This window comes from Pelophylax lessonae (assembly GCF_965119305.1).
Source record: "Pelophylax lessonae genome assembly, chromosome: 1".
Taxonomy (NCBI): domain Eukaryota; kingdom Metazoa; phylum Chordata; class Amphibia; order Anura; family Ranidae; genus Pelophylax; species Pelophylax lessonae.
This window is the reverse complement of record NC_138768.1, coordinates 384192329-384214096: the sequence shown is the minus strand read 5'-3', so window position 1 is coordinate 384214096 and position 21768 is coordinate 384192329. Positions and strand designations below refer to the sequence as shown.

General features: G+C 37.0%; 1 protein-coding gene across 15 annotated transcripts in view; it reads left to right on the top strand.

Annotated features, from left to right (window-relative positions):
* Nucleotides 1-21768, top strand: part of PTPRD (protein tyrosine phosphatase receptor type D) — a 1741884-nt gene that overhangs the window by 1496808 nt on the left and 223308 nt on the right. For 7 of the 15 annotated variants that reach the window (XM_082266422.1, XM_082266419.1, XM_082266420.1 and 4 more), the window contains 4 exons: nt 3425-3569; nt 7390-7695; nt 8457-8650; nt 21379-21405. In XM_082266422.1, the coding sequence (XP_082122548.1) occupies nt 3425-3569; nt 7390-7695; nt 8457-8650; nt 21379-21405 (672 nt within the window). The remainder of the gene's footprint in view (nt 1-3424; nt 3570-7389; nt 7696-8456; nt 8651-21378; nt 21406-21768) is intronic. The other 8 variants (XM_082266411.1, XM_082266413.1, XM_082266424.1 and 5 more) reach the window with 2 other exon arrangements.

Below are 21768 nucleotides of genomic sequence, written 5' to 3'. Positions count from 1 at the left end.
GCCAGAACACTCTCACCCTATGTGATGGAGATGAGAAGAGGTGGAGGTGTTCTAAAGTCTAAATCACAGGTGTGCAGCCTAGGGTGACAACACTGCTTCTTAATAGATACAGTACAATAAGTGAGTGTTATCACACAAGGACAAGAAGCTTTTTATTGAAAGAATCACCAGGTGAAAATAAAAGAAAAAAAGACCTGCACGTAAAAAGGAAAAAACAAATGCAGCTTTCACAACTAAAAACTGATAAGCTGCATTATATTCTTTTTTGGGGGGTTAAGATGCGCTGAATAAGTGTGTGAAGTATTTCCTTCACAGATAAAATCAGCATTTATTCCTGCAGTAAGTTCTTATGTAAAGCTTCTTTGGATGATCAACATAAGTGTATTAAAACAGTCAAATTTATTTATAAATCTTTTAAAATAATAGGGTTTTCTAAACGTCAGCATCTCTTTTTGAGAAAATCTTTTGTTTTTATGTTAGCTCCTTTATGACACATACTGGTGTACGGTATTTTATTTAATATGTGTTATGTGGTCAGTGGAGTTGGGTTGTGTTATATTAAATTTTGGATTATGTCATGAACATTTATGTTTCCCAACTGGGATGCTTCAACCACTTTACATTTACCACCCATGTACATTTACTGCAGAAGGGCGACCCTTAACCACTTGCCGACCGCCGCACGACTATTTACTGCGGCGGTCAGCCCCTCACAGACAAAGCAATGTAGGTCTACGTCGCTAGCCTGTGAGGCTCTAGGGAGCGTGTGCCACCCGAGGCACGGCCGCCTGTCATTCTCCCCTGTGTAAGAACGGAGATCATACGGTTCTGCTATGTAGGACCGTTGATCTCTCTTCTTACACCTCAAGCCACATCCAATCACAGTTAGAAGCACGCCCCTAGGGACACACTTAACCCCTCCTTCTCAAATAAAGTTAACTCCTTCCCTGCCAGTGTCATTTTTACAGTATCAGTGCATATGTATAGCACTGATTACTGTAGTAATGTCACTGGTAACCCCAAAAGTGTCAAAAATGTCAGTCAAGGGTCCGATCTGTCCGCTGCAATGTCGCAGTCCCGCAAAATAAATCGCAGATCGCCGCCATTACTCGTTAAAAAAAAAAAAACAACAAAAATGACAAAAATCTTTCCCTTTGTTAGTAAATGCAATAACTTCTGCGCAAACCAATCAAAATATGCTTTCTGCGATTTTTTTTTACCAAACTGGTTAAAAAAAAAAAAATTGGCCTAATATGTTAAAAAATTTAGATTTTTACATTTTTTTAGGGGAATTTCATATAAAAAAAATGTGAAAAATATTGTTATTTTTGCAAAATTGACGCTCTTTTTTTGTTTATAGCGCATGATCAAAAAATCACATAGGTGATCACATACCACCAAAAGAAAGCTCTGTTTGTGGGAAAAAAAGGACGTCAAATTCTACAGTACAGCGTCGCACGACCGCGCAATTGTCCATTAAAGTAACGCAGTGCCGAATCGCAAAATAGGCCCTGGTCTTCCTGGGCTTAAGTGGTTAAGTGCAAAATCACATACCTGTATGTGATTTTGTAAAAGGACTCTAGGGGGCACGTGCGCACTGTGTTTGGACACAGCGGGAGTCAATTAGCGATCGTTCAGGAGAATGACAGAACTGCGGTCTGCCTGTGTAAACGAGGCAGAATGCTGTTCTGTCAGACAGGAAGAGAGAGATCTTGTGTTCCTACTAACAAGGAACACAGATCTCTCTCTTCCTGCAGTCAGTCCATTCCTAGTACAGTTAGAAAACACTCCCTAGGAGCACACGTAACCCCTTGATCACCCCTGATGTTAACCTCTTCTTTGCTCGTATCATTTATACAGTATGCATATGTATGCATATTTTTTAGCACTGATCACTGTATTGGTGTCACAGGTCCCCAAAAAGTGTCACTTAGTGTCAGATTTGTCCGCCGCAATGCTGCAGTCCCGCTAAAAATCGCTGATCGCTGCCATTACTTATAAAAACAATAAAAAATAAATACAAAGTCCATAAATCTATCGCATAGATTGTAAAAATGCTATAACTTTTGTGAAAACCAATCAATATATGCTTTTTGGGATTTTTTTTTACCAAAAATATATTGCAGAATACAAATTGGCCTAAACTGATAAAGAAATCTGATTAATTAAAAAAAAAAACAATTTTGGGATGTGTTTTATAGCAGAAAGTAAAATATAATATTTTTTTTTTTTGCAAAATTGTTAGTCTTTTTTTTGTTTATAGCGCAAAAACTAAAAACTGCAGAGGTGTTCATATACAACCAAAAGAAAGCTCTATTTGTGGGAAAAAAGGACATAAATTTTATTTGGGTACAATGTCGCACGACCGCACAATTGTCAGTTAAATCAATACAGTGCCGTTTTACAAAAAATGGCCTGGTCATTAAGGGGGTAAAACCTTCCGAAGCTGGTTAAAGACATATTGGGATTTACTTACAAAAACTGGAGAGGGCAGAATCTGGTGCAACTGTGTATAGTAGTCAATCTGGTTCTAACTTCAGCTTGTTCAATTAAGCTTTGATGAAAAAAAAAACCTATAAGCTGATTGGTTTCTATGCAAAGCTTCACCAAATTTTACACTCTCCAGTTTTGGTAAATCAACCCCATTATGTGGATCATTACCTATTTTGATATATACTTGTTGAACTTTAGATATGCCTGTTGTACTGACTACATGTAGCTTTGCCTTTATGTTTTTTTTAGCAGTGATATAAAAACTCTTTGAGCATTTATTACTTTTTTGGCTTGATCCTTTTGATCACCTGGAAGTATTTTGAGCTTTATGATCCATACAGCTGGCTTTAAAGTGGTTGCATATGCCATTTTTTTTTTTAATAACGAACATGCCTATACTTACCTGGTTTTGGACAGAGCAGCCCCGATCCTCTTCTTCTGGGGTCCCCAGCCCAGCATTCCAGGCCCCTCCTCTTCATCGGGTGCCCCCGCAGAAAGCCGCTTTAGACAGTGGGACTCGACCCCACCCCCCACTCCCATGTCACATCTTTTGATTGACAGAAGCGGGAGCCAGTAGTTCCTGCTGCTATCAATCTGTCCAATGCTGAGAGCGACAGCGGCTAGAGCCGCTGTGCTCGTGCACATAACTGGATCAGATGAGCTCACGTAAGAAAAAGGAGGGTCTGGGGGAGAGCTGCAGCACAGAATGTTTTCTAGCTTAATGCATAGAATGCATTTAGGTGAAAATCCTTAAGGCTTTACAACCACTTTAATGGGTTACTGTTAAAGGTCTCTGATCACCAGGTAGCTGTTGATGTGTTTAATTGTGAGAATTTCTTTATACCTGATTCTGTCATTCTTTACATGATTCCAAGTGTTTACAGGGTTCCTTCTAGAAATTTGGTTTCCTGACTTTTTTTTTTTTTTTTAGTTATCTACTGAAATTGACCCAAGCTCTTCATATCGATTGCAAGGACTGAAGCCAAACACTTTGTACTACTTCCGGTTAGCTGCCCGTGCTCCACTAGGCCTTGGCGCCTCAACTACAGAAATTTCTGCCAAAACCTTGCAGTCAAGTAGGTGTCTTTCCTGAATTATGTCTGTTCTCGATGTAATCAGTTAATATCTGGTATTAATAGAGGCTATCAAGATCCCTTTTGTTCAGTATAAAGAACATTTATTTAAGGTTGAGGATTAAACTGGCCACGCACATTACAATTAGATTGTAAAATCTCTTTTAGATTTACCAAAAACTGTGGTGAGGGCCTACCTAAATTGTAAGTCGTGTAAGCCCTCCTGTTGCCTCTATGATGTGTTTTGTTTTCTAACAGCCCTAACAGATGCAGATGTTTAGCAGGTGTATAGAACCTATTGTGTAACAGACCTTCCATTTGCATATTTTTGGACTGTGATGCAGATCTATAAAATACATTTGTGTGGTAAAATGGAATCTGCATTCGGTCTCTGATTACTGCTGTGGAACAGATTACACATCCAATTTTAATCTGTCACTGTGCACATGTTCTTAAGATGTAATTGGATTTTAAGGCATAAGTCATTCATTTGTGAAAACAAAACAATTTAACATTCTGATTCATTGGTTTTGGGTTAACAGCCATTGTATAAATTTACCTCACCTCTTTTCAGAAATTGTTCCTTACCTAAAACAGAGAACTAGTATGCAAACTATTTTTATGGAAGGATGTGAAAGGACTGGGAGATAGTTTAAGAAATGCAGAAATCCTGAACATCACAGGAAGTTTGGATATGCATGAGAGATGAATAAACTCTAGACTTGGATATTATTATACAGTTATTACCATTTATCAAAGCAGCAAAAACCGTTAGAAGCAATTCAAGAGCAGCCATACTCAAAATGGTCAAGAAACAACATCTGTGTAATTCCCTTACTCATGTGCCATATTCTGTTCTGGGGTAGTGAATCCAGATATAATACCTGAAGTGCTACCCAGGATTTCCCAACACTTGAGTCAATTTCTCACCTTTGCAGTATGTGTTTTTATATTGTAAATCTTCTGCTGCAAACTTCGATTCAAAATCAGTCTTCAAACAGTGAGGTTTATTTACTGAAGCTGGAGAGTGCAAAATCAGGCTCAATTCGGCATATAAACCAATCAGCTTCCAGGTTATATTGCCAAAGCTTAATTGAACAAGCTGAGGTGGCTACCATGCACAGCTGCACCAGATTCTGAGTGAACAAATTTTAGAAAATCTACCCCAATATGATCCCAGCATTTCCTGTTAAAAAGACCAACCATCCCACCTGCTATTAATGCTAGGGTGATCTGCTGCCTTCAAATTCACTTGTAGTTTCATTTCAGGCAGCACTAACGTCATCATGTCAGCTATTAGTGAGAGATTTCAAGTAGATTAGCAATGCTTCTGCTAGCCAAGCTCTGCCCAACCATATCCAACATCTACTGCCCACTATGCCTACCCTGTCATGAGCGCAGTTGGGAGATGTAGAGTCCACTGTGGAACCCACCTACCAGTATTGTGAATGAGTGGAGCTTTTGGCCAGTAGCTGATTAACAGCAGTGGCCATTACAACATATATTACACAGCGTTGGGGTAAGGTAGACAAAAATATGTAATTGCCATTTGTTGAAAAACAGATGGATGCTAGGAAAAGAACATGCTTGGAGATAAGCTTTAATCACAAAAGTGCTTTCCTCACTAGATAATCTCTTAAAGTTGTGAAAAAAACATTATGAAAAAAGCAGCGGTAAAGCTAACTACATTATTTATATAAATGTATTATGTAAAACAGTAATGCTTATGCCTTATTGTACTGCATGGTCTGCTTTTAGCTAAAAGTATACCATGCATAGTAATCCATGTGTGAAATGTTAACTGACACATATTATATAAAAATTGATTTTACAACGATAGTTGAAAATATATAGTTTTTTTCTTTAGATAAAGTGGTGTCCGATATGTGCACAGCACAAACTTATAAACTGAAAACACCAGCATCCACAGTGAACCTGTTATAAAACAAAGGTGTGAAACTGATGTAATTTGTTTGGAGCTGGCGTTAGAAGGTGCATAGTCGTTCTCAGGGCTTCTCCTGGGTCCCTGAACCTGAGCACATTCCTCACTCTAGTTATATGCATAAACCTTTTGATGTCTGCTCTTATGGAGTTTCATTAGCTTCATATTTTCACATAGCTTCTATTTAAATTAACGTATTTACTTTCCAAACTAATAAACACTCCATTCTTGCATATAGTTTTGTTATCATATAATCTCTGTTTAAATCAAGGTAACAAGCAAGCCATGCTTGTGTGTATCCTTCTTACTGTTTTGCATGGTGAGAATAGACATATAAACTCAGCAACATAATTTCCTTTGAAATTATTTTAAAATATTCTATTAAAACTTTTATGCAGCTTAGGGAATGCAGAAAATATCTGTAATTTAATATCCAAGTTATAGAGTTTAAATTTCAGATCATGCAAGTTACAAAGTATCACATTGTATTGTTAATAATATTATTCAAGCCAATATACTTTGGTGGTTCAGGTGATCCTGGTAACTTTAAATATTCTGTAAGAGTTTTTGAAATCCTTTTATTCCTCCATTGTCAAAAAGGTTTGCAATCATTAGCAATCAATGGTCACAGCAGTTTGGTCTGGAAACTATAGGCATGAGTTAATAAGAATAATACTGACTAATGTCCCAAATTTACTGCAAACAGTTAAACAGATTGAGGGAAGAAATATACTTGTTTAGCTTTCCTAGCTTTTTGAATTGGATAACTTTGCATCTTTGTGCAAGTCTAATTCACCACCTTCCTGGCATTCTTAATTAAAACACTAGAATTTCCCAATGCGTGGATAATAACCATCCAGATTTTGTGAGGACCTATAGAAATTTCTCCTAAACTTATAGTTCCTGCCCTTGACCAAGAGTTCTCATTGTAGAGGGAGTTTGGTTTTAATGATATTTTATTTAAAAAGAAAAAACAATTAAGTTGAGTTTTCTTAACAGTAACTCTGCTTGATAGTTGATCAGGACCATATTGAAATTAATTATATCACTGTTTTGATATTTTGAAAAGACTTGGCAGTCGATGTTTATTGTTAGCATACATGTCCCCTTGAATATAAAAAAAATATATTAATAATTATAATAATCTTGAGAGCTGGTATAGCAACTGATGGAGTTTGGTAAGTAGAAGTAAAAAGTCCAAACCAACAATGCCGTTCTCTTTGCTGGTAGGTAACCTTTTGCATTAGATTTTCATTACACAAATAAGTTTGCATGCTTATCGTAGATCCGGTTTTCAGTGATTGTTTTCCACTGTTATTTGGGATTCAACAAGCTTGTAGAGAAATGGGTTGCTTTATGTAAAAGTTCTGTTTAATTTCGGTACATTTTTCCTGCTGGATTGACACTTAAAGCATGTTTTAAATCACTACTTATTAACCTAAAACTCTCCATTTTTGTAATTAAAAGTACATGTTCACTCAGGTAGTCATTTAAAACAGACTACTTAATATCATTGAACTGAACATGCTTTAATTGTTTCCAGTATTAGATACTGGAAGGAATTGAGTAGGTTATTTATTGAAGGAGAATAGTTGTACAGGTAGGTAATTTAAATGTCAGGCTTCACCATCATACGTCCTCATTCACGTTGTCCTCTTTGTCCATTTTTATTTTTATTTGAGTCTGTTCATTTTAACAAGCCAAGGTACATTTTGTTCCCTAAAATATTACATTTTGGTTCTCATTCTGTTGCCCAATTTAGTTATTTTTTTTTTGGTTTTGTTTCTATTTGTTTTTTTTTTCCTTTCTTCCTCATTTTTTATTTTTGGATCATTCCTATCTATACACTTCAACTTCCCTGTAATGCTTTACTGAAATCAGAGCCATCAGCTCCTCCACAAGGCATAAGATGTAACAGCCAAAGCTCTACCAGCATCTTGGTAAGTTGGCTACCACCAGCAGAGGACAAGCAGAATGGTGCAATCACAGCTTATTCCATCAAATACACTGGAGTTGATGGAGAAGATAATAAGCCCCATGAAATTACAGGCATTTCCTCAGAAACTAGAGAGTACCTTTTGGAACAGCTGGAAAAGTGGACTCAGTACCATATCTCTATGATCGCTTACACTGATGTTGGACCAGGCCCAGAGAGTGCTACCGTATTGATTCGGACAGATGAAGATGGTATGTTTCCTCCTCTCAATCAGTATATACCTGTTGGTTCTCTTCAGGCCTCTGTATTTCCATTGAATAATGGGAAGATTTATTTTTTTTTTTCAACACTTTTATTTTTTCTCTTTTACGATGCCTTTTGGCAATTTTCCTTTTTCCTCTTCAAACTGACTAAAAATAGCTGGAAACACCTCTTTTACTTCTGTTTCCTACATTCTTGGCTTTTTTTCTTGTTTTTATTTTCTTGTTTTTTCCCACGTCAGTTCTTATACTAATCTTGACATTTCGATTTCTTTGAAATGTCTCAATCTTTCCTTTCCTCTTGATTTTTATTTTTTTTTTTCCTTTTCTACCCTGTTTTTGTGGAAACTGATGCTCAGTTTACTCATTTTGCTGTCTTGTATTTTGTGATCATTGTACTTCCAGAAAGAATAAAAAAGAAGTTTAGTAATCTTTCAACTTTTTACGTGAAAACCAATCATTTTTTTAAACATTTTGTTTTTGTCTTATTATTTTGATCAGTACAACCTTTCAACTTAAAGTGCTTTGAATTTTCAAAGCATCTTCCTTGGCTTTTTTACATTTTTACATGTTTTTCTCTTATCCAGATACCCTTTTTCTTCCATTTTGGCATTAGTCATGTTTTTTGATCTTTTCACTATTTAATAGAAAATAATAGTTTTGAATTTTTTATTTGCTTGCATCAAAAGCTTTTTATTCAGTGGGTGGGACCAATGGCTGTAATTTTGTTTTATCAAATGATGTTCTTCCAGTTCCTAGTGGTCCTCCTCGCAAAGTCGAGGTAGAGGCTGTGAATTCGACAACTGTTAAAGTGTTCTGGCGCTCCCCGGTGCCTAACAAGCAACATGGTCAAATTCGTGGATACCAGGTCCATTATGTGAGGATGGAAAATGGAGAATCCAAAGGCCCACTCATGCTAAAGGATGTAATGCTGGCTGATGCACAGGTAATTGTTCCTTACCTGCATATTAAGATGTCTTAAAATTAGTATTTGCATATATTTTTATAGCAATACCTTACTATTAGCTAGCATATGGTTGTTTACCTATTGTGTCTGGTTTATTTTTATGAATATTAGGATTACACCAAAACCAGTATCAGTATTGCCAATACTAAGCAATTGCTCGCTACTCATTGGTAAAAAAAACGGTATCAGTGTAACCATAATGAATATATGATAGTAGAATTTTAAAGCACCTTTGTAGTTTTATCCCAAACCAGTTAATTTAAAAGAACTTGTAAAGACCATAGTCAAAAATTCACTTTTGTACCCCCCTCCCCAGACACATACTGCCTAAAAGGACTGTTCATTTGTCCTTAAAGAGTAACGTTTGTTGAGAAAAACATTCCCCTCTGAGTGATCTATGTACATTGCAGGGATTTTAACAAACTTTGTTACAGATTCCTACCTTTTGTTATTCTGAAGAAATAGCTGTTTGTTTGTCTGTGTCCATATGCTAAGACTGAATCTGTATGGGAGTGGTTTTATAATTACCAATCAGCTGCTGCACCAGCAGGGCTCTAATGAGGAAAACTGCAGGGTCTGCATCCCTTTAAATGGTATTTCCCTTTGAGAGTATCCCACCAAAAATGTTATTTTTTTTGCAGGGGTTGCTCAAAATCTGATTTGTATCTTAGTGCAGAAAAATCACTAAACCAATCACACAACAAGTAAATTACATTTTTGGGGGTGTCCCGTATACCATCTGTGTAGAAAATGCCTCCAGGTAGCCATATTGCATTGCAATTCACAGAAAATTAGAGTACTGCATATTGAAAAGGAAAGACCATTTTAACCATTTGCCGGCCGGCCGCAGTACATATACCGCAGCAGATTGGCTCTATTGCGCAAAACCATGTACCTGTACGTCATTTTGCCAGCGGGGATGCGCGTGCGCTGTCAGGGGCACACACTGATTGGCCAGAGGAGGAACAAATCAGCGGGTCTTGCGGATGTGATGTCCGCTGGCCACCCGCGATCCCTACCCAGAGAGACAGAACGACAGTCTGCCGATGTTAATAAGGCAGACCGCCGTTCTGTCAGAGATGAACACAGGGATCTAGTGTTCCTGCTATTTAGGAACACAGATCTCTGTGTTTATCTAGTGAGCCCATCCCCCACACAGTTAAAGAGCATCCCCTAGGGACACACTTAACCCTTTGATCGCCCCTGGTGTTAACCCCTTCCCTGCCAGTGTCATTAGTACAGTAGTAGTGCATATTTTTTGCACTGTTTACTGTAGTAATGTCACTGGTTTCCTCAAAAGTGTCCCGCTAAAAATTAGCTGATCTCCGCCATTACTATTAAAAAAAAATAAATAAATAAATTAAAAATGCCATAAATCTTTTCTCTAGTTTGTCGGCGCGATAACTTTTGCATAAACCAATCAATATACACTTATTGGAATTTTTTTAACAAAAATATGTAGCAGAATACATATTGGCCTAAAAGGAAGAAAACATTTTATTTTTTATTTATTTTTTATTGGCTTTGTTTTATTGGCTGTGTTTTTTTTTTTTTCAAAATTGTCGCTCTTTTTTTGTTTTTAGTGCAAAAAATAAAAACCACAGATGTTATCAAATACGACCAAAAGAAAGCTCTATTTGTGGGAAAAAAGATATACATTTTTTTGGGTATAGCATTACAAGACTGCGCAATTGTCAGTTAAATTAACGCAGTGCCGTATCGCAAAAAATGTCCTGGTCATTAAGGGGGTAAATCCTTCCGGGGCTGAAGTGATTAATAACGTTAAATTACAATATGACTTGTGTCGCAATTGTATATGCTATATTATTTTTTTTTATTTCCTAATTTTTTTTCCCCCACAAAAGTGGAGTTACTCGTTAACCACACATAATCACTCCTTATGTGAACAGCTGTGGACATTGCCAGCCAGTCATACATTTGTACAGGCTTGCTGTCCACTGCTCATCACACACACCTGTTTATACCTACTGCAGAAATCTGATCTGGGTGGTGTACGCCAGAAAACTTCATTTCAACATAAAAATGCAAGGTTCTATATATTGTTTATCCCAATGTATTTCTAAAAGTATAGTTTACATATAAATGTATATCTAGTAAACCTTCACCTTGTTTGCTTTATTAAAATATATCTCTTTCAAATGACCAGGACCCTTTAGGGCTTTTTAGGTTCACTATAGTTGTGAGAAAAAGTTTATTTCAGTGAACAACTAAAATTTGAATAAAGTAATGAATATTAATCTCTGCCAACACATGGAACTACTACACATTGGTGTTTACTAAAGTAGTAGAGGCTGTTTACTTAGCAAAGTGTATGTAAATAAATAAGGTGAAACTGTGTTCCTGTTAACAAGCTAATCATGCTATAGCAAAAATGCATTTTTTTTCTTTTGCATATTTTGGGTATTTAAAATGAATACTTGTGCACCTTATTTACTAACATTGGCTTTGCTAAGTGAACAGCTCCTACACCATGAGCAAATCAACCTCACCTATCTTTGGTAAACAAGTAAACTAAACCGACAACACTTGTACTGGGCAGGTTAGAGTCCTGAAGTAAATTAAGTAAGTTTAAAAAAGTAAGTTATGAAGCAAGCCTTTCAAGCAAGATGTTACAATTATATACATAGACTCAAATCATTTTGTATATGGGAATGGGTCGGAATACCTTAGAACAGCTATGCAGGAAAAATAATTTGTTTAAGACCTTCTCTTTTACTCCTGGCACATACAATTAAACGGGGACTGTTACCCTCATCCCTCATAGAACCCATCTTTCAAAAAACATTGTACTGTCCAAAACAACATGTGGGATTTTTTACGGTACCATTTAATGTCAATAGAAATATAAATAACTTTATAAAAGCATATACCATGTATTAAATAATGTAAATAAAAAACTCTGTAACTAAATACTTTTCTCGCACTTTTTGTTTACAAGTTTGAATCAGTAGTTTTTTGCTAGAAAATTATTTAGCAGAGACCCTAGGGAATAAAATGGCAATCAGTGCAATTTTTTATGTCACACGGTATTTGTTCAGCGGTTTTTGTAAAAAATACACTTTAATGAATAAAAATAAAACAATATATGCCCCAATTTTTTTGTAAAATGTGAAAGATGATGTTATGCCAAATAAATAGATACTGTTTCACTGCCAGGCCCTGTGCTCCACTTTTAAACTCAGCTGGCTGGACCATTGTAGCAATTGTTCATTGCCTTTTTATTTTTTCCTTACAGCTTTCACAGTTTATAAAAGACCCTCCAAACCATATATTTTCTTAAAGTACATGACCAGTAGAATAAAAAAGGTACTACCGATTTCTAAGGCCTTCCGATATTTACGCAAATGTTTATCAAAGCAATATTTTCGCTGATAATGCACTAAAATCATTATTAGCAGATACAAACATAGAAAATTTTATTTAGTTAATAACCTGACCTGTATTGAGTTAATAAATAACTAATACTTGTAAATTTTAAATTGTGCCTTTATGCGAAGTGGTGAAAATCGAACGTACTCAAAAATGTAAATTTCCAAGACTCTCAAAAAATCTGGAGCTTTTCATTTTTCCCTTACACATTTCAGAGTTTGTAAAAGATCCCCCAAAACCATATATTTTCTGAAAGCGCGTGACCTGCAGAATAAAAAAAAAGGTGCTACTGATTTCTAAGACCCTGGGATCTTTGCGCAAACGTTTATCAAAACAATATTCTTTTGCTAAAAATACATTATTAGCAGATAAAAACACAGCACATTTTACAAAATTCCTCCTAAATTGCTGCTAAATATAAAAGCTTAACCTATATTGAGTTCATAAATAAGTATTTTTCAAATTTTAAATTGCTCCTTTTTGGGAAATGGTGAAAATTAAACATACGCAAAAGATGTAAATATGCAAATTTCTCTAAAAATCGGGAGGTTTTCCTTTTTCACTTACAGCTTTCAGAGTTTGTAAAAGACCCCCCAAGCCATATATTTTCTGAAAGCACATGACCAATAGAAAAAAAAGAAGGTTCTACTGATTTTTAAGGTCACGCAATCTTTGCGCAAATGTTTATCAAATCTCTATTTTCACAAAAAAAAACACTAAAATCTCTATTTCTCCACACAAATGCCGCATAACCTACAAAATTATTGCTAAATTACTACTAAGGCCTCATTTGCATGGGGTATACTAAAGTGAATGCCCATGGAGGGCCATATTTACCTGCATGGGAAAGCACAGGTGTTAGGTGTTCTGTGCATCCCTGCGCAGGCAGTCCTATTCTTGTCAGTTGGGATTAGGCAGCTGCAAGGACAGAACTGACATCTGTGCAGGTGTAGGTGCATGGCCCAAAATGCAGACAATGGGAGTTCAGTGACATGCACCCACATAGATGTCAAGTTGGGAACAGTGACTGTGTCTTTACAGCTGCTGCATCCCAATTGATATAGATAGGACTGCCTGCACAGGAATGCACAGATCACCTGTGCATTCCCGTGCAGCTGCTCTGTCCCAATTAACATCAACGGCATGCCCAATGGGGATTCATAGAACACCTGTGCATCTCTGTGCAGCTAAACACAGCCTCACTGTAGTATGACCCGTGTGAATGAAGCCTTAGGCCTTGTTTGCGCGATTGTACTGCAATAACCAGCGAATGGGGGTGTTTAAATGCTGCGGCCATGATGCTTTGCTCCGTGGCCGTGGCACAGTTCATCAGACTTGTAGTGATGCCGCTTTTCTGAACACTACACAAGGAAATGCTGCAAAGACCCTGCAGCTGCATGCGATGCACGTGGCTTCAGCGCATTTGTCAAATAGGGCTAAAACAGGTGAGGAGGAGGTTTTGAATCGCTTCCTCACCGCCTGTCAGTAGCCTGTGGAGTGTGATCCAAACGCAAATCGGGCTTCAGCAGCAAGGGAGATTTAGATGCATGTTTTTTATTTTTATTATTTTTTTACAACTTTATTTATTTTTTAATATATATTTTTACTTTTTTCTTTTTTTTGGGGGGGTGGGGGCCTTTGGAGAGACATCAGGGTTCTAAACAGACCTCTAATGTCTCTTTATTAGGACAGAGAAAAAGATTGAAGACAGTTCCTTTCTCTGCAACCTGAGCAACACTTTTATGAATAACAGAGGAGTATGTTTAGAGTCTGCCATTCATTCACAAACTGACACAGAGTAAACTTTGTTTACTCTGTGTCAATGAGGAAGGAACAGAGTGATCAATATTGAATACTTTGTTCATTCAGGGAAGAAAAGGGGCCAGTAAAAACATGTTTGACAGCCTCCCCCCCCTGCAGCCAGTGGGAGGGGGCAGAGGGAAAGCCAACTAGTAGAGCTGCATAGAGGGTCTGCCGGGATTGATGAGCGGGGGAAGGGGGGGCACCGAACAGGGGAAGCTCTCAGGACTTGAAAATAAAAACTGCTGTTGCCAGTAGGAGTAGCAGCGGAGGTAGTCGCTGATTGTATAGGATCTACAGAGATCCATGCTGGTGGGGGGGTATGCGCGCTAATGGTGGGTTAGAATTCTTGGAGGGGGGATGGGTGAGGTGATGAAGGCAGAGGACAGTAGAAGGGGGGAGCCGGCGGGCAGTACAGGCATTTAAGACCATGGCAGGAAGAGGAGAGGAAGCAGCAGGTGAGAGGTAGAGAGACGGCGGTTGGGGGGGGGTGTGGGTGTCATTTTAAGTAAATTTTGGGTCAGTTAAGGTTCGGGGGTCAGGCCCCCTTCTTCAGCTCTGAAGAAGGGGGCCTGACACCCGAAACGCATTAACGGTCCTGACTAAAGGACTTGTTCCAGTTCACACATGGTGGATGTTTGTAACATGATTTTATCATCTTTATGTCTGTGAGTATGCATTTGGCATTTTATTAAAATTTTGCAAACAGTGACCACGGGTAATGCACTAGGTGTTTGCGCCTCCTTTCTCTCTTTTTCATGTACCCATGTTGGAGTTCCCTGCCTGAGGAGAGCAGCATGCCAGTCTTCCCCTCCGGAGTGAGCGCTAAGCTGAATTTTGTAATGTGTACATTAATTACATATGTGATAAATATTGTCTGGCCCACAAACAGATATTCAGGCAGTACATATGTAATAATTGGATGCAGTTTTCACTGCATCCAAATCGCATGACATGCTAAAGTGACCGCCTCTCAATGGAGCCAGTTCACACAGGTCCGGGGCACCGTGGCACGGGTTCCAAAAGCATCCTGTGTGTTTTTGGGTCAGTTCAGGTTCAAATTCAGGCAAAAATTCTGACCTGAATCAACTTGAACGGGTAAACAGAAATGCACTGGATCCCAGGCTGGAAACCGCGGCCACACATATGTGAACCAGGCCTCAAACATTCTTTGATGTGAAAAGCAGAGCAACACAGCCCGTGGCCCAAGACCAAGGTATAAAGGTGCTCGTACATGGATTCAATTTGTCCAGTCCCTGCTGGATTGGTGAATTTTGATCCATGTATGGGCAAGGTGGTTGTACAGAAGTCAATTTACTGATTGACTTCTGTACAACCAGTCTGTCAGGTTTTTCACATATGATTGGTGCCACCGGCTATAGCTGGCTGCATTGATCAATGTATTCTGATGGTAAGGAAGTCTCCCCACTATCAGAACAATGGCTTAGCGAGATTTGGGAAAAATGGGTAATGGTTTTTTTTTTGTTCAACCTGGTGGAATGAAAAAAAAGATTAATGCATGGCCTGCCTAAATCCGGCCATAGACGGTAGCGGCTGAGATTTGATCCATCTATGGGCAGACTGGTTGTGCTGAAGTCAATCCATTAATCAAATTCAGTACAAGCAGCCTGTTGGATTTTGTGTATGCGATTACTGCCGGCGGCTATAGCCACCAGCTCAGGACAACTGGCCTCACTCCAACTGAAAGATAGAATTTGATTAAGGTTTTGTCAGTAAAGGCATTCATGCTAGCTGCTTATTGTAACAGCTCACACACTTTTCTCCATTTGCGACTTTGATTAATTAAATCATCATTCAGTAAATATATGGCAGTATAAAGAGTTCTTTCTTTTATTGTCATGAATTAGGTGAAGGTCAGTTTAGTAGCAATTCATGCAGAAATCCGAAAAAGGGGTTTACAGACTTTTACTTACAGATGTATATTGCCATTTTTGTTTTATTGTAGGGTATCTCAATTGTGTCCTCAGGATCCAATAGCAGTGTATGTTTTCTAGTGTTTTACATGTTTTCATACATGTTTTCTAATAAGATTGTAACATTTCCTCTAACTTGAAAGTGTTAAAATACTCATATATCAATGACCCCTGTAAACATGTATTTGTAGACATAATTCAGATCATTGTTTTAAGTTATTTAATACCACACACTAGATTCCCTCATGGTTCAGATTCTTCTCTAAAACACATTCTATAACAAATATAATTAAGAGTAGCTATTAAATGTGGAGTTATAGTAAGCTTTATTTAATTAAGGTTAGGTAGAGAATGATATATTCTTCAAAAATGATGTTCTGACAGTGCAAGTTGCATGTGATCTTACAAGGTTTTAAAAGTAAGACAGCTGAACAATAATAAATTGTATCATATTAGTGTTGCAAGCTGTCACATGCAACTTAGTGAGACTACTTTCTAGCGCAAAAAAAAAAAAAACCAAAGCAGGGATTACTATTTATTGTACCATGTGCATTGCGGGGAACACACAAAATGATTACAATCCCTGAACATACATAGCTGATGATATACTGATGTCCGATGCATACGGTACAGTCCTAGTCTGCTGTTTAACATCTGAAAATGCGGCTTTTATGGCTTCTCTATCTAAAAAAATTGGACTTTCTTAAACAATAATTAAAAAGAAACGGGACTTATCCACTGAGCAATAAAGTACAGGTGTACAAAGCTAAACAGTGTGTCAAAAATCATGTACACTGTGCTGCCAAAACATCCAAGCATATTGGAATTTATCATTTGTATCTCGATTCTAATCACTAGTATATGGAATCTCATAGATGGTTTAGTACTTGACTATGTTCACTTGAATGTGTACCCTCTGCATAAGTTTTGCTGATTCTTTTTACAAATCGAGGGGATTAACAGTCACTTTTCATCATAGCTGTGAGAACTTGAATCAGCTTACACATAATCTCTGTTCTCAGCTGCATAGGAGCTGGGGGGAAGAGAGCAGCAGCACACTGAACTTCTCAGTGAAAGGCTGTGTCAAGACAAGTCTGATCATTGAAGGAGAGCAGAGCTAGAGAACTGACCACAGTGTGTTCTCCTGCTTAGTGTGGTCGGTTTTGGAAACTTTAGGAAATCAGAGGAACTAGCAGGAACACCAAGGATTTCACAGGATACTTTTTCATACAAGTACACGGTACAGCAGGCACTCATCAGAAATTTGAAATGTTGGGATAACATATTCCCAGTCTGTAATGTACCACAGAACAACAGTAACATGTATGATAATAAAGTCTTAAGTCCTTGCTATGAAAATTTAAAGAGTATATCTCTGTTAAATTCTTAAATTTTGCCTGGGTACCAGTGTAGTCGGATACTTTTAATTTTCAGGACTACAATGGCTAGATTTCTCCAAAAGTAATGTTTTTTTCTTCCCTGCAACAAGGATGCTAACACAATCACTTTTAAAGACTAAAGCAGTTGGGTAAATTTGGAAGTTTGGTGGGAAGTGGGAATATGTTGCCACTGGAGTTCCTTAAAAAATAAGAGAAGCCAGCATTTGATCTAACAACCACACTAAACTACACTCCTTTTAATGCACTTGAGACATATACATGAAAAACTCTACTATGTTAAGTTTGTTACTACGAAATGTTTGCCAGAGAAATGTATTTTCTTGTTTTACAGCATTTCATAACTTAAAATTAAATTAATTGTTAAATTGTTGTTCTCAGGTTTCAGTTTTAGAACTATAGCCTATAACCTATAGTTTAAAGCAGGCACCAACCAGTGCGTACATATATATATATATATATATATATATATATATATATATATATATATATATATATATATATATACATTTTGGTGCACCAGGGGTGGTAAAATATTATATATAAGGTTGGAGCTACAAAGCTCCTTATACCACATCAAAAAGTGTTCAATTACCTCCAATGTTCTGTTCAGAAATGAAAGATTTAAATTATCTGCAAAATGTTCTGTTAACTGTATATTGTTAGTGAAGCAAAACCAATTTCAGCTAAACCACTGCAAAGAAAAAAAAAAAAACACTAAAGTAAAATTACACAAACCTTTATAAAATCCTCAACACTGAGATTTGTAAATGTAATTTAGTTCAAAACAAAGCATTACCATGCAACTATCATAGGTATATATTTTACATCTATGCCATCCTCTACAGTGCTAGGTAGTACCTAGATCATAAAGGGAGTGGGGTCATTGGGCCCTGTTACCCCATGGGGTAACACAGGGGGATACGATTTTGCTTAAAAATGTGTATATTACATTTTCAGCAAGTGGTTCTAATATATGGAGTTGGGTGAGCAACCATTACTTTTAATGCATTACTCTTCCTCTCTTCCTAGTACATGAACATATCTAACACATTTTTACTACATAAAAACAGCTTTCTTTGAAATATTTGATGATTAAACATGTAGTAAGAACATAAACTGAGGGAAATAAGGTGGCTACCATTGCTGATGTCCTCCTGAGAATGTTATACCCGTCACTGATTTTACTGACTTGGTACAAGCATGCCAAAAGAAAGTGAAAAAGTGGAAGTCACAACTCCTGATTTCTATACTTGTTAGTGTCAGTGACCCACAAAATACTGAAGCTATGGAAAAGTAGAATTTTCAGGAGAGGTCAACAGTGATTAGCAGTAGCAGTCTCCATACATCTCAGTATGGATTTCCTTTACACAAGAAGCTACAAATCCAAGATATGAGATTTTTGTTTTCAGAGACACATGTTTTCCTGTAGCTTATTGCCAGTGATTAAATGCATTGTTCCCTTTTTACTCTCTGGTCTATAACCTAGCTCGAAGCCAGCAAATCATTAGTAATTATACAACTGCTTTATAATTAATTTGGTTTTTGTTTTGACATATTGCTTCCTTGCCTTTGTATACAGGTAGAGCGCAATATTGCATTCAAGGGTCACTTTTACTAGAGTCAAGCATGCACTTTGCTAATTGCAAAACCTAAAAACATTTCTGTTTAACTATGTGATTTTCAATTGGGATGATAGGATTTCTGACATAGATATAAAAACTATACGGTATTTAATAGATACATGTCCGCAGAGTGATTATTTTTTAGATATTGTAGACTGATAATGGTTTGTGTTATTGTTAAATATATATTTTTTTTATTTAATTCAATTTAATTTAATTTAAATTTTTTTAATTTGCAGTGTCAGTGATAAAGAAATATATGTAACCTTTTCATGATCCATTTTAATTGAATAAATAATAAAACACATTAAAATTATTTGTCAGCCAAAAATCTAGTGCCCCATAATTAGAAAATATATTGCAATTGGATGGAACCACAGTTTACTAAAAGCCCCCTGGAATACCATACCAATAAACCAGGGATTCCTAACCTTTTACAGACTCCCAGTGGATTGGCCAATATGTCGCCACATCCCTTTCAACAGACTGTCCAAATCATTATCATCACAAGTTCTATTAGGCACCAGTATGATTTTAAAAGGTGACAATAGTTGGGTTTTACTTTTAATATAGACAGCTAGGTACACAATATCTAAAGAAAACCATATGGATTTTAACATATTTCTTTATATAAAAATACTATATCACAAATTCACAAGCTAACTACAAATACTGACATTTTTGCTGTTGTTTTTGTGCAATCAAGACATGTAATTAAGGCATTAACAATGCAACTTACATGCCATCTGATGCATCAGCCGAATTACAGGTTCAATAATAAAAAATAATTATTTAAAATGTTTTATATTCAGTCCTATACCCCCACCATTTGCTTTTCATACCCCCAAGGTATGTTGATACCTTCAGTTCTTCTTCAACAAAGGAATTGATACACGGGGCAGTTGAATAGCAGATTGGAACAATTAGACTATTGGCTCTGTAGCACCAAAAAGGCCAAACAGCATCAAGTTCGCCAGAGGCCATTATATTTTCAACTTGTGAGATGTGCAAAGATATGATTGTTTTAGGCAATAATGATGTTCATTAGGACTTATTTGGTTTTCTTTCAAGTTTTGGTGACATTTTTCTATACTATATAGCATGCCCTTTTTATCATACTAAAACCAAAGAAAATTCCCAGCTCAATTCACCGACAAGCCTGCAACCAACCAAATTATCCTGTCTAACAGTATGATTAAAAAACAGGGGTTTTGTTTGCCCAGATATACATTTGCAAATACATGCGTAAGTTGCAGAGCCACTTCACGGCACTCCAGTATTATCTGCAGTCCTAACTCTAAATTTTGAGAGCCTCCATAGTAGAAGCACATGCATTATAATACTTTTATAAGGCTCTCAAAATTTAGAGGTAGGACTGCAAATAATACTGGGGTGCCGTGAATTGGCTCTATAGCTTAGGCATGTGTTTACAAATGTGTGCAAACTAAACAGCTGTTTATAATGCATACTGTTAGACAGGATAATCTGGTTGGTTGCAGGCTGGTCGGTAAGTAGAGCTGGGAATTTTCTTTGGTTTTGTTTGACATGCTTCACTGTTCCTTGCTGCAAAGGCCAGATATAGGTGTGGGCAGTGGCCATTTGTTTGTACTTTTTTATAATACTGGCTCATTTCTTTTATGTACTCTGTAAGGCATTTGTTTGTATGATAGCTGTTCTTTATAACAAAAGTTTGAAGCAATAGGGTTTTCGTTCTCAGTTTGCATCATTTTGCACGGAGAAGAAAAGCTTCTCTTCCCCTTCATAGTTTTTTAAAGATTTTTTCCTAAATATTTTGGTCCAAAAATAAGACGTACATTGGATTGACAACAGGGTTTAACAGCCCTATTGCATAAAATAATTTGTAACAGATATTTGTTAATTGTAAACATGTACACAGTACTTTAATGTGGTTATAAAACCTAAACATTTTGTACCCTATTGCATTCTTTGCATTATGTTAAAAAATATTTAGGTAGTAGTATCCCCCCCCTCACCCCACTTTATACTTACTTGAGCCCTCACTCAATCCAGCGCTGTGCCTGTCTGCAGTAGCTCTCTCTTCACTTCCTGGTCTCACAGGCTTTTCTTCGGCAGTGAGAGCAACTGGCTCCCGCTGCTGTCAATCAAAGCTAGTGATGAGGGAGTGGGGGGCGGAGACGAGCCCCATTGTCTGTGTCTATAGATGCAGGCAGAGTGGCTCAGGAGCAAGCCAGCACATGTGCCCCCCCTGAGGCCTGGCTTCCTATGGTGGGAACTCATGAAGGGGAGAAGCCAAGAGCATCAGTGGGGGATTCGAGATGGAGGTTTGGGGCTGCTCTGTGCAATTCCATTGCACAGAGCAGGTAAGTATACTGTTATTTTAAAAGAAAATTTAATTTAAAATCACTTTAACATCACTATACTATGTATGCTATGATTTAAAATAGGTCCACTTACTATTATTCCCCTTATTGATAGATAGGGAAATAAAAGTTCTTTAAAATTCCCAAACTGCACAGATAGCTCTTCATAATTTTATTATTGTTATGTTTTTCTTTTCCACCTTCTTTACTCTAAAACAGTGGGAATATGATGATACTACTGAACATGTGAGTAATAAGGATTTGCTGGTTTTAAGGTGTTTATTTTCAGCGTGCTGTGTGTATTTTCTTTTCTTTTCTTTTTACCTCTGTTATTTGCACAGACGCATGCTCTAACATTCCACATTGGTTTTTTGTTTGGCTTTTTCAATTTGGCATGAAGTTCATGTTTATAAAAATAGCCAAAATAAATACAGTGACAACAACAAACTACTATATGCAGTATTGATTAAATGGCTGCTGTTTGAATGGCTTGTATTAATGTTGCTTTAATTGGGCTGCATCTCCAGTAAAAAGACCATCGATGTGCATTCATGATAAAATGTTATTTTAGCATTCAGTTCTACAGCTATGTGTTTTTTTTTTTGTTTT